Source organism: Nestor notabilis, unplaced genomic scaffold (genome assembly GCF_000696875.1).
Source record: "Nestor notabilis isolate BGI_N333 unplaced genomic scaffold, ASM69687v1 scaffold17954, whole genome shotgun sequence".
Taxonomy (NCBI): domain Eukaryota; kingdom Metazoa; phylum Chordata; class Aves; order Psittaciformes; family Psittacidae; genus Nestor; species Nestor notabilis.
The window spans coordinates 1-14,221 of record NW_009927063.1 but is presented as its reverse complement, the minus strand read 5'-3'; the positions used below and the strand labels follow the sequence as shown (position 1 = coordinate 14,221).

The 14,221-nt window shown below is 41.8% G+C and overlaps 1 protein-coding gene across 1 annotated transcript; it reads right to left on the bottom strand.

Moving 5' to 3' along the window:
- Positions 1 to 1,774: 1,774 nt before the first annotated feature.
- Positions 1,775 to 11,588, bottom strand: SLC13A5 (solute carrier family 13 (sodium-dependent citrate transporter), member 5). The gene is made up of 11 exons (XM_010013893.1): positions 11,463 to 11,588; positions 10,465 to 10,601; positions 9,825 to 10,039; positions 7,794 to 7,962; positions 6,375 to 6,497; positions 5,618 to 5,830; positions 4,715 to 4,836; positions 4,301 to 4,419; positions 3,770 to 3,931; positions 2,641 to 2,778; positions 1,775 to 1,903 (listed from the first exon to the last, which is right to left on the bottom strand). Exons 1-11 carry the CDS (start codon positions 11,571 to 11,573, stop codon positions 1,775 to 1,777), a joined length of 1,638 nt encoding a protein of 545 aa, XP_010012195.1. The 5' UTR covers positions 11,574 to 11,588.
- Between the last annotated feature and the right edge of the window lie 2,633 nt (positions 11,589 to 14,221).

The window sequence follows — 14,221 nt, the reverse complement described above, 5'->3', positions numbered from 1 at the left end:
CATCCTGGGGTGATCACCTCATACACTTCTTCACCAGGAGCTTTCCAAACAGAAAGGTATGCATATGCTAGCTGAAAAGTATCTCCACTGGTTTCAGTGCTGTTTCAGACATGAAGATCTGGTGGCGTTGGAAAGAAAATCCAGCCCAGTAAGTCCCAACAGACAGAATTTTATTCAATCAGTTTCATCCTTTGTCACCAGAAGGTTATTTCAAGTAAGAAAGGGAAAGGGGGTACAAGTTGAATAAATACCCAGCCGGGATTCAGAGTCACCCTTTTCAATCCATGTAACAGATTCATAATTCAGCTGAATGCATTCAGTACTGCTCTTTTAAATCTCTAAGCCCGTGAAAAATCACCATGTTCTTACTGGAAGATGCTGTGTTGATGCAGTATGAGCATTAAACAATACAGATTAAGACCACGTTGCTAGGAACAGCATTCAAGGATACCATTTTCTTTTGCCATCACCTCTGTTCCTCACACAGAAAGACTCATTTTAGTTTTTTGGAAACGAGAGAGAAAGATGAAGAAATTGCTGCCAAGCTTTGTCTTAAATCACAGCATACCCACGGCAGCTGCTTTACCATTTCCCTTCATGGTATCTTAGCTGTTCAGCAATAATTTACCTGTTGTCTTTGATCAACAGTTATCTTAAGTGCCACCAACCAGTCCGACTGAATCTTTAACAGCTCCTATGCAGGACAGTCTAGTAAAGGGAAGATGTTATTCACAGATCATTCTTTTCAGTCAGAGAACAGGCATCTCCTGTATCAGGACACTAAGAAGTGACACAGGAGAAGAACATGGCTCCTGCCCACACTTTGAACAGCACTATTCCTGGAATCCGGTATTCCCACTTCTGGAAGAAGAGTCAAAACAGTATTCCTAAAATTGCTTGCCACCACCTTCTAAGTGCAAGAATTGCAGTAGTATTAGCACAGCTGTCCAGACATCATGTATATCTTTGGTTAATCTCTTAGTTAATACATTTCCAGCAACTATTATTACAGGCCTTTTGTGGTGGAACTTTACTGCAACAGTTCCAGTACTCTCACTGATAGAGATTTTAATAGTGCACAGTCTTTACAGAGTGACCCTGCTACACGGGCTTTATAAATGCTTCACAAAGTGTATGAACACTGGAGCGCTCATCTGCGTGACATTGGTAATTATAGGCATTCATGCCTTCCAGTATTTATTAGGGTCTTTGATCTTTTGACTCCTGCTGCTATAAGGCATCAAGCTACAGCAGAAAATACCCCCAACAAACAAACCACTTATCCTTTGTATTTCCATTCCTTAAATGTTCCTCAGGAGGCAGAAACATAACATAACATAGCATAACATAACACAGCATAACATAACACAGCATAACATAACACAGCATAACATAACACAGCATAACACAGCATATAATAACATAGCATAACATAACGTAACATAACAACATAACATAGTCACTAGACAAGTGACAACAGGGATTTCTTTGTATAGCTGCTGACTGGTGGATGTAAGTAACAGGTAATGAGTTTTCAGTCCCTGCTTGAGTGCACTGCTAAACACTAATGATTCACAAGTCCAGACTGGTGATAGTATAGTTCAAACCATTTGATAGAGCAGCTGTTTCATCCCGAACTGATGTGTGCCTCCCAGAAGGAACCAAACACCTGACACTGGATCTGAAGTGGTGAAGAGACTCTGTATAGGGCTTTGGGCAATAGGGAGGAGTATTAAGGGTCCTTTCCTTGTTGAACACATGAATTCTTCACCGCTCACGGGATAGCTGTGGTGTTTGCCCAGGTTGGGAATGTGTCCAGCCCAAACATAGGTCTTCCCCATGTGTTGATGGCCACTGAGACACAGAAGACTCCAATGATGTTCATCACTACTCCGGCTTTAACCTGTGAGGACACAAGTCCAAACCAACAACAATAATCAAACACCAGCACATCAAATTGCAGCAAAGCCCATTTGTACATACACAAGAAAGACACGTGGCCAAATAAATCACAGAAACAACCATTGTACCCACTGTCCTGTGGTCCTGCTTAGGTGGAACACACTGTGCAAAGCCTTTGAACGCTTTGCTGTATAACTGATCTAGGAGCTTTAAGACATGTAAAAATTACTCTTATTAGTTAAAGAACAGTTCTGCCTCCGTTGAGGCTCCACTTTGAAACCAGATAATGCTTGGGAGCTGGGCACAGAACCTGCACTGTGTGGTCTGGCAGACAATCAGAGGATCAGAGCCTAGGGCAGCTAATTGTTACCTTCTGCTTTCAGCTCCAGTGAAAACAAGGCTTCAGCTACACTCGCCAAAGCCCCACAAGACTGGAAAGCACTGGGTGCATTTTAACCCTTCAGTGTTTATGAGACTTATGATTTGTCAGTTTTTAATTTCAATTGGTCTGGGCTGTATGTCTGCCGAAGCCTGTGAGAAGGGTATTGTTACTTCAGAGATGCAAATCCTTATTGCAATATTAAGACTGCATAAAAGAGATATACAGTGATAGTTACAGCCCACAAGATCTTCCTGGTACTTTGTAAATACTTGGCTAAGAAAATTAAACTCTCACCATATTTAAGGACAAAGGCAGGAGGGAGCTTCAGATAAGAGAACAGGCAATTATCATCTTACCATATCCCAAACATGGATGTGGCCATAGGAAAACACTATCGCATTTGGTGGTGTTGCAACAGGTAGCATGAAGGCAAGGGAAGTACTGAGAGTACCAGGAAGCATAAGATACAAAGGATTGATTTTGACAGATGCAGCCTGCAATGAAATGGAGAGAATATCACACTGAAGGTATTCCAAAAGAAAAGCATAAAGAACATTTCCCAGCCCATTGAGGCACACCAGCTCGTTTCATTTCCTGCTATTATATCACCAATTTGCAAGCATTTGATTCTGAAATCCACACATGCTTAAAGATAACTTTGCTCTCGTTTCCTGTCCCACAATACTTAAACACAGCGCTTGATTCTTGTTGTTTGTTTTGCTCTATGGTATAATTTGGAGTTCTGGTCAAATTTATCTAGCGGTCTTTTCTTTGACTTCAGACCACACTTGTGCCAGGGTAACACAGGGATGGGATTATAATTACTAGGCATGTGGAGTACCACTCTCAGATGTTACATAAACTCTGTGGTACTCAGAACTTAAGTGCCCATTTAAGCCACTAATTGCTCAGCACCTTGATTGGGATCATTTTACTTTGATGAAATGGCCTAAGAATAAAGCAGTTGTATTTTCCAAATTAAAGAACAATGTAACCTATTTTTTCCTTTATGTTACAGTTTCAATTCTGCTCAGAAAAGGCAGCAAAAGTTACCAGGTTTTCCTCTGTTGGTTTTAAAATTGCTCTAGCTTCCTATGGAAAATGGCACATTTCTAATAATCAGGCCTACCACTTTCTGTTGTCTAGCATAAAACCATGAAGATGAAGGAACCATGCAAGGGATGAATAGGAAATGCTGGATTTTGGTTTGGTTTAATGTTTCTGATTGTGTGTTTTTCCAGTTCTGAGTTGATGATTTAAATACAAAATGACTAGAAGTAACTGAGGTTTGCTGATCTGTACTTAAAAGTGACTCTCACCTCACTTTCTCCAGGGCCGAGGGACACACCTTACAGAAGGCTTGAACTAGCTTGAACACTGGGGCAACATTCAAGACAATAAATACGATACTGCTTTGCCACTAGAGATTGTCACCTTAACTCTCATCTCCCAGTTGGTGGGATAACAGGATGGAAGTAATCTTACCATGGATGCAAAGACAGGTAGGAAGAGGGTGGCTGTGGCGACATTGCTGGTGCATTCCGTGAAGACAGCTACTATAAGTGAAATTACTGTTGCAATGGCCCATGGTGGGATGGATCCTAATGGAGTCATTTGATGACCCAGCCAAACTGAGAGCCCAGATTTCTGACAAGAAAGAAGAGTGTTTTTCAGTGAGGCTCAGAACCCCTAGCTCATGAAGAGGGAACTCACATTATGTGTAACATTCCTGGCAAATGGTGCCAAATGACTCCTGAATTATATAGACACCATTCGGCAAAGTGTGTCAGCCTCCAAGAGGTAAGATAAACTGAAGAACTTGGTCAAAGCACACAAATTCCTGAAAAAGAGCCACAAATATTCACCTCTCCTCCCAGTTTTTGCTACTTTGGATCTGCCTCCAGATCTGAACATCTCTGGGTGTGGCTCTGGGTACATGCCCAGTAATACAGGACTAGATAACGAACCAGGGAAGTTTGCCTTTTGAGTCAGAGAAAAACAGATGTCAGGACATACTGCGCTTGCATCAGCCAAAGCAAAACCTCCTCCCAGCAGCAGCACAACGCTCCAGGGCATCTTCCTTTGAACCACATTCCACTCTAGCAGCGGGGCTGATAAAAAGGGCTTTTTTATATCTGAAGTGAGAAATGGAAAGCAGAACATGTTTCAGGAGAGTGAAGATATTTTGTCTTCTGTTCTATAAGCTATCAGGAAAAGACCCAAAAGGCAGATGCGTGTTACCAAGAAACCTGCATAGGGTAAGGGTAATAATACACGTGAGAAGGGACCGTGCCTCAGCCCTGCCCAAGCAGTGAGGGAGGTGAGCTACCCGGAAGAACTGCATGTATATGCATGTATATCCAGTATATGTGTCTGCCATGTCAGCTGGAGCTGGCTGACTGACAATCCTACACTTTCTCTTTTAAATACCTTCTTCAGTCTGTTCAGGGTCAGATGTGCTTGAATTCCAGCCTGTGAATTTGGGTTTGTTAGCAGGTAGGATAAAGAGCAGCAAGGCAATAAACATAGCAGGAGCAGAATCAGTGATATACCTAAAGAAGAAAAGAGAACATAGCTTAGAAAATAGACATCTTTCCTCCTAGAAGTTGGCTGCCCTCTAGCACTGCAGTTGCTACTCTTTGGTGTCCTGTTTGGGGCTTGTACATTAGCAATATGGGTCATTAGTTCACCACTGAGGTCTCTCAGACCTGCCACAACAGAAACATAGCAATAAAAGAAACTAGCTACAATACACATTGATAACCAGTCACAGATGACACTGGCTCCTGGGAGCAGGATTCCTCTGTGGTGAAGCCATCTTTAAACAGTTGTATCTCAAGGAACAACGTGTAAAGAAATGGCCTGAATGATAATCCCATTGTGCATTAAGGGCATTTTGTGACCTTAATATGCCACAGGCAGTCTGCAAAGAAGCCATTCAGAGCACCAAAACAGTTCCCCAGTGAGTTCTAGGCTATTGTTCAGAGGTGATATTACCAAATATTCATATCATACTGCAACTTATTGGAGCTCATAAAACCAAAACTGTAACACATATACCAGTGTGGCTAAGACCAGCATTGCAGAAGTTTCTCATTTTTAGGAGTTTCAGCTTGCTCCATGTCCCAGCCTCCAGCATTCATTGCAGTACAAACTGTCAAACAAAGGATCAGCTGGTGATCTCACAAACAAGTGATTGATAGGATCAAGCCCAGCAAACGTGAATTCCAATAAGGTTGGAACTAATGACTCCACACTCAAAATGAAATGTAGGAACAAGGGAATCTGATTCACAGCCAAGAGGGTGCAGGACAAAAAACCCCTGAAACTTACTTTTCTCCTCCTGGGAACATTCCGGCAGCCCAGCCTTTTATAAAGCCTGGGTGTCTGGAAAACCACAAGAGAACCAGCAAAATAAACATTAGGAGGACATTGAATTCAGCATAAGAGATAGGGCCTAACTTCTTCATTTCTGTCTTCAGCACATTGTACGCAGCTTTTTCTTTATCACTTTTCTCTGTTCCACAGCCCCAGCTTTCCTTAAAGCTTTAAGAAGAAGGGAGAAGAAAATAGTGTAAGTATTAACATACTAGAAGGATTTAACATGCTTGCCATTCTGAAGCTTTCACTCCTGGGCACAGACACAGACTACAACAGAGGCCAGGAACAAAGAAATGGCAAAAGCACCAAAGTATTTCATGGGGATGTGCCAGCTTTCACAGAAGAATGGGGTCTATGAATGGATCTAAGTATCTGTCCAGTTTTGAGCAGCCTGGGATGAAAACCACAGTTTTGAATCACGGGTAGCAAATCAGATATGCTAGCTCTCCTAGAGCTGACGTTCACAGATCTGAAATTGAAATATAAAAAGGGAATTCTGTCTGAACATTAAGAATATATAAAGCTTTTGCCTTAGTGAAACTCCCATGAACACAAAAGGTTTCCAGGCCTCAAAAGTTGCTGTGAAATGGAACTGCTCCCTGCTACAAAATTAGTAACTTGTCAGTGGATTTGTCTGACCCGTATTTCTCAGTAAGCTGATCTGTATTGGCTGAGGGGTTTACACAATATCATGTAGTTAAATACTCACTTGAGTCCTATGAAGGAGCACTGTAACCAAAGCCAAGCTAGTACCAACATCAGAATCATGTTTGGGAATGAAAACACAAACCAGGAAGCAAAATTCACAGTATCATTATTGTTGGGATATAACCTGAAAAGATAAATGTTTTCCATATGAATGTCAAAACATTTAGTAATCTGCTCTCCCTTTAATATGTGCAAGTGACAATTGTCCGTGTAAATCTGGGACAACCATTTACGTAATTATAGGCAACATCCATAGCCTAACTGAAGTCAAGAGGAAGGCAGCCTGGAATTCAGGGAAAACCTATATGATTCTTGATTTTCCCTGTATTTTACTTTAGTGCATATAGGAGCTCATGTTGATATTTTAGATCTCAGTAAGACAAGCACTGCTGAAAGATCCCACACACGTCCTAGGTACCTTTCACTTCCAACATGCCTGCTCATTTATCCCAAGACAGGACATTCTTTCTTCCTCCCTTTCATGCTAATAAGAGAGCAGGAATTGTCTTTCCTGAAATTAATAGCTGTACTTCTGTTCACTTCAACAGAAGACAAAGTTGCTGGTTGGCTTCAAAGAATGAAGCCAGTATTTTAAGAACAGCAATTTTTATTCTTCCCTGTGCCCATCAATAATGACTGGAGGAAAAATATCTATAGCAAATTTCCAGCTGGGTGTTAAAACCAATGGATAATGTGGCAGCTGAGGCTGAAGTACACCCAACAGAATCATAGAATCAACTCAATTGGAAAAGACCTTTAGGATCATCAAGTCCAACCATTACCCCAGGAGTGCCAAGACCACCACTAAACCATGTCACTGAGGGCCTCGTCTACACTTCCAGGACTTGGAAAGACTGTCGAGGGACTCTTGTGGAATCTGCAAAATTTCCACTGTAGATTAGGTTGCATTTAAATAAATTCCCACACTCAGTTTAGCAAAGAGAGTATTTTGTGGATAACTCCTTTCCTTTACAACAGTGTCTGTACAGTTTCCACAGCCACAGCATGGAGGAATAATACTATAGGAGAGGTTCAACTATTTTTAGCTCTCTTCAGTGTGCTTATAAGAAGAGTTAATCATAGATTCTTCTGATGCTCTTCACTGCAGTTCCTCTGCTGATGTGTTGCATTTCAGTTGAAGAAGTGATGGCAGAAGAACCAATATCTCATGATTGACCAGCTCTCTGCTGATTGCCAGCAAGTATTCCTAAGTTTCTCAGGAGACCTATGACATCACCACATAGCTGCCTCAAAAAGGTTGAAGCAAAACAACGGGTCTCATCACTTTATACACGTTCCTCACTCTCAGTTCAACAGCTGGTTATTGCTTATAGTTTGCAACTGAAACTGTCATCTAAGACAAGTCGGTCACAGAAACAGTAAGATAGTGTAAGTAAGAGAAACAGCAAAAATTACTTACTGATTCATCTGGCCTTTCAATACCACGTTTGGTGCTGTTCCAGTGAGTGTTGCAGTTCCTCCAATGCTGGCAGCATAGCATATGCAAAGTGTCATTGCCTTACATATCTGCTTCCTCCTCTTCTTTTCCTCAGATCTGGGGTCATCGGGGTCTTGTCCACTGCTCATGGCTAAACACAGAGAATACAACCCAGGTAAAGTTAGGGTGGCAGAAAGTTCGGGACAGGGTTTGTAGGTTCAGTGCTGATTGTGTATGCCACTTATTTTAATTCAAAAAACCACAGATATGTCCCTAAATACTTTGGACTCATGTTCATGAGGAGCTAAAGACAGAGGCTGATAATCTGGGTCTACATGATCCAAGGATGCTGTTGTCCATATAGGTGCCATAGTTTCTCAGCAGTAATTTCCTGTTTCACAGTGAGGCTTATCACCAGCCACATACTGAAGCCATACAACAACTAGCTATAGTAGCTGTGAATATAGGCAGAAAAACCCCCGCCCAAACCTGAAGTATTGCCTGGCATAATTGTTACGATCAATACGTTGTGTCAGTTTATAACAGCTGTGAAATTCTGCTGCTTTGTCCATTGTTCTCTGAGGTTAACAGTCTAATCTTGAAGTCTGACTGGACTAATGGAGCAGGACAATGAATTGATGGCAATTACAACCAACTCAACAGTAACAAATGTATTTTTGCACACATTTATTGCCTTCACTACCTGATAAAATAAATTAGCCAGAAAAGCCATGCAGATCCTTCTAATCAACATTAAAAACAGCATTTGCAAATATGAAAATCCATCTTCAATACAACTGTTTGGAAGCTATAAGCGAGCAACCTTACAGAGCACTCTGTGTGACCAAGTGGCATTCTTGTGGGTTTGCACATCTTACATCAACATGGTGTCTGAGCTTTGTACAATCAGGGTACATTCTCCCTTCACAAGTGAGATAAGAAATGAAGCAATCAAAAAGCAGAGATCACGGCTGTATCTAAATTATGTCTCCAAGGTCCAAACAAATACAGCAGTTATGAGTCAATCTCATAACAGAACAATGTCTGGCACATGTAAACACCTTTTTTATTACATTGTGTCTTCCATGGACATGTCAGCCAGAAAATTGGCCTGTTGTGTCCTGGGCAGAAAGCTTGAAATGTGGGACACACAATGTGCTACCAACATTTGCACCCATTCTTGCACACAGTCACACAGGGAATTGTGACAGATCAACTTGCTAATTCAGTAAAATCACATCTCCATTAAGATCCCCAAAACAATCCTCCTTCTTCTGAAAGAGAAAGGCACCACAGATCTGATCTTTAATTGTATTTAATAATGTAGACTTCCTTAACTGCATTGCAGAGAAGTGAAACCAGAGGGACTGAGTTTATGCATGTGGATCAAATCAATGAAACCTACTGCAGAACCATAGCATTGACAGAAGGACCTTGTGGAGTCAAGCATCAGGTTAAGATCACACTTGAAAGCGTCCCAAACAGCAGTTTGTCTACTGTGAGTCAAATGATACCAGCTCCTCTTGTCCATGTAGCTTTTACAGTATTCCTTTCTTCTCCCCACCTCCACATACAATTAGGTCAATAAAGAGATATTTTTATTACTCCAGAACCAAAATAGGCCATGTTTGCACAAAGTTTTTCAAACATTCCTACATGGCTTAGAAGCTGAATCTCCACTGATAATCACAAGACTGGGATTCTCAGGGTTGGATTATACTTCCCACAGGATATGCTTTTCAATTCCCTGAGAAGGCAGTTAAGTCTAGGGAAATGATGGGAGAATGACCACAGCTTGAAGGAAAGAACATAACAATCTGCAAGGCATCTAGCACTAAGCAGAACAAAATGGCAACCAGGAAAATTGGAAGCCGTTTTGTAAGACCTAGGTGTCATGCATTCACTCAGGTCACCATCCTCTTTCTTTGGAAAAGGCACAGAGAACTCCTTCTAGGTCAGGGAGCTCTGAGCATAGCAAGTTCAGTAGAATCGACTCACTGCAGAGGCCCCTACCATGCACTGAAGTGGGATCTGATGCATTCTTTTCCTCCAGCTCGATCACCTTATTTGTTTGCCCAGTTGCTTGTTCCATCATGGTCATATCGTACTCTGTGTTGTTCATTTGATCCAGGACAGCCTGGACAATGGGAACCATCATAGCAGTGGTGGCTGTGTTACTTATCCACATGGACAGGAAAGCAGTGACAATCATAAATCCCAGCATGAGGCTGAAAAGAGAGAAACAGTCAGAGGAGAAAGGAGGAAAAGAAAAGAGACTCCTCTAGGCACTGTAGTCACAGGGACATGTGTAGTGTCCAGCAATACAAAAAAGAGCCAGATTTCCTTCCAGGACAGCGCTGCCACCTTCACTGAAGGAATCCCAGAAAGCCATTTAGCTCCTTAGCCTACACATGATGAAGTCTGCTATCATTTTGCTTCCAATGGCAAGTACCTAAAATTTAGTCAGGTGCTGTTTTTGGCTAAAGGACAAATACCCTGCTTCTGCTGCCAAACTTCACCTCCGTGAAGTCTGTACACGTGTAGAGAGCTAAAGAGGTTCTTGAAGGTTCCCTTCTCTGCTGGCTGTTAAACACCATCCCTAGGCCTCTGCAAAATTGACAGAGGCAAGCAAGAAGAAATGCAATACTCTTACAGTGCAGGTTTCGCCCCAAGAATCAGCAGGACCCTCAGTGCAATCCTTTTGTGAAGATTCCAATGTTCAACAGAAATTGCAACAATCAGCCCTCCAACGAAGAGCATGCTTGTGTCATTTAGGTACTGAAAGCACACCTGAAAGAGAAGGTAGGTCAGCTGCCAAAATGCCGCTTCTTGCTAGCTTCACTAATATGTTTTGCCTTGTGCCCTCCCAAAGCCATTTTCTGCACCAGGGCCCATCCCAACACTGGCGGAAGGGAAGATCCAGCCTTAGAGCTACCTCCAGTTTCCTGAACCCTTGATCTCCTGTTTAAGTGCTGAAATGTTCAGTGCAGGGCTCTTTGTGCATCATGTACCTTCTTTTTGGATCATCAGGAGTTAATAAAGTACAAAACATCATCAATTTCCTAAAACATTGTTAGGAGCTCAAAATATTGCGTAGGTATCAGAAATGCTGAGCTCCAAAAAGGCTTTCTCAGCACCTTTAGCAACCATACCTACCCTTCCGAGCTTGTTGGCCAGTAGTGAACCCAGGCTACAGTACCTAAATACAGCCTTGGACTAAAGCACTAGCACAAACAGCCAGAATGAGCTTTGGAGGGGACATAGTGTACTTGCTGGCATCATGATGTCTCCCCTGTCGGAAGAAGTTTGTTCCATGCATTTCGAAATCTCACAGAGAATATGCCACTCTGCTCTCTCACAGGATGGGTTATGAACACACAGGCTGCTGGCGCTAGTAGGTACAGCAGGATCCACTCCCAGAAACAGACCTTTCCCTCTACCACCTTAAGCCCCACATCCGTAACATTTTGGGAAAATGTATATTTAGTTCAGCATCTTCCCATACAAGAACCCTGAACACTGCTCAAGCATAGTCAGAAACAGCACCACACAACTGGAGCGCTTTCCTATCTGATTTGTTTGCTAAATATTGTCAGGGGAGCAGAGCAAGGGATTTCCCTGCATCAGACCTGGATTGAGCAAGCTCCTTACTGATTTAGAGCTCAGAACTCCAAGCAGAGGGAAAAATACCACAGGCATGAGGGAGGTAACAGCCAGTGGGATCACTTCAGTGCACCAGTACACAGCCATGATGATGATCATATATGCACATTTGGCCTCCTGCAATATAATGGAAGACACATTTAAGCACAGAAAATTATTCTTAAAGATAAGAAACATGTTGGTAGCTCTTACAAAAGGCCTAAATACTCCATTGTCTGTAGCTTAACCAGTTATAGTGAAATAGTTAGCAGAAAACCTGAGGATTTAAACTTGTACTTATAAACCTTGTTCTGAAGTCACTTGCATAAGAATATCTTTTTGACCACAGTATTTATTTTAATGCATCCCCCCCAAATGTACAGTGTGAGAAAAACAAACGTTCCACAACTAAGTACGTACAGTTTGTATTGTTCAATTACCTTTCGAGAGCTGAGGTGAGCAGATTTCACATCTAGGAGCCAAGAATTGTCAATAGCATTTGTAGATTTGGGCATTTCCATTTTGAAATGGATGGCCAAATTTCCCAGTGCATGTGATTAGCTTGTCTGAAATTCACAAGCCTTTGAGGTGTGTCCAGTGGCACACCTGAGCCCAGAAACTGTTATCACTGAATAATTAAAAAGTTCTATTATCACTGAATAACTTAAAAGTTCTTAACTTTTTAAAGTAACTCTTAAAGTAAAATCTTTTGCTTTTTTTTTTTTTTTTTGACTAAGCAGATCAGAGCTATTTCATTACTTTCCCAATTCAGACTGTTCTTACTTAGATGGAGAAAAGGGATTCCCTAGATTAGAAATGTTGTAACCTTTTTACCCTGTTGATCAGGCATTCCTGTAACATAGCCTTTCTTGGTTTGTACTTTCAAAGCTGTTCAGAGAATCAAGCATTCATTAGCCAACAGTAAACAGGGTTTTAAAGCTTAAGTCAGTGTTCTGTAGCCCATAATTTCCTCATGTTTAGAGTATGTGTTTATAGGATTTTATTCTAAAACAACAAATGGGACTCTATTGCAAAAATAAATGCTCTTACAGTGACATTTAAAAAGTGCTGTAAGGTGATCTTTACAAATAGGGGGGTGTTTTCCTTCATTTTGTTGAGAAGCTGAAGAACCAGAAAACAGCCTTTGTCAGTAATCAGATTTTATTTTTTCCCCTCCAGGTTTCCAGGAATGAATTACAGCACAAGTTTTGGAAAAAATCTTCTTCAGACACTAAAAGATACCAGGCAGATCCTGTATAGGCCTCTTCCCTTAACAAGTATGAGGTGAGCTCCTGACAGAATTTATGCTACACCACAGTAGTCAAGTGCTAGAACTGACTGTAGTTAATCTGTTGCCAGTATGAAAGACAGATAATCAACCCTAAGTGACTAAAATTCACAATACAGAAGAAATTTTGGTTCCATAGAGTGGAGAGTAAATAATTTATATGAAGTTCAAAAATACAACCATGCTTATAAATTAGCTCAAACCATCATAACCAATTCAAACAACCAAGGATCTGGAATGAAATATATATCTGTACCTATACCTACATCTATCTGTGATTTATGGGAACAGTCGCAAAATGTTTCTTTGGTGCCTGGTCAGTTGACAGCAGACACAGTGAGCTGCCTTCTCACTGAGAGCTGAAAAAGCAATCACTAACAGAAATATTCCTCTCCCACTGTGAAATACTGTAATTTCCCACATTAGACTGATGACACAATATTCCTACAAATACCAAAAAATTTAAGCTATACTTATTTTTTTAGGGAAATTATCTCAGTGTTGATCAATCAGTGTGTAACAGGCAGGAATTCCTCTTTCTGTAAAGCACCAGCTTTCAACTGAAAGGCAGTGCTGATATTACTTAGACAGGTGAACCAGAATGGATGGCAAACTTGGCTTTATAAATATGCATGACATTTTCCTGTACTTTATGATACATCGAGCAATACAGATCACTCAGAAGAAAGGCTGCTTTTAGCATTAGAATTGCCTCTAAAGCTCTAGTAGGCTAAAACACCATAAATGGAGCTTTCATATTTTGCCAAGAATGCTACTAGACATCAGAGACCAAACTCTTCACTGGGTTATTCCAATTTTATGCTCTTATAGCTCCACTGAAAGTGAAAGAGTTGTGCAATCACCGCTACTGGAGTAAGATGGATGTGAACTGGAGAATACTGCATTTGAAACCTGTCATGACCACTGCCCGACACACAATGCTCAGCTCCTGACTGCTCCGCTGATGAAGAATGCCACTTGGCAACTCCCCTGACGTGTACCAGAGCCTCAGCAGCACAGCGGGCTGGAGAACCCAGAAGTCTTGTCTTCAGTCCACTGCCACCACTATTAGATAGAGCAAGACACAATTCTAAATGTGCAGGCCAGTTACGTATATATTTATCTTTGGACCAAAAAGAATTGCATCCAATTTGCAAAACAGGTTTGGTCCACGGGAGCCTCGGGTCCTTCGGGTGAATAAAGATTGGCACAGAGCTCCTTCTGCGAGCTGGGCTGCTGAGCACCAGTGCCTGAAGATTTTGAAGTGCAACCTGCAACACACGCTTCTGAGATCTGGGACCGAGTGGCAGAAATACTTCAGGGATGAGGTGCAGGAAGGAGCTGCTCCAGTCCCTGCGGGGAAGTGCAGCTTCCTTAGCAGGGATCGGGCACGTTGCTCCGGTGACAAGGGGGATGCTGTGGCGAGGGTGGCCGGTGCTGCGCAGCGTGCTCAGGGCATGGCCTGCACGAGGAGGGCAAG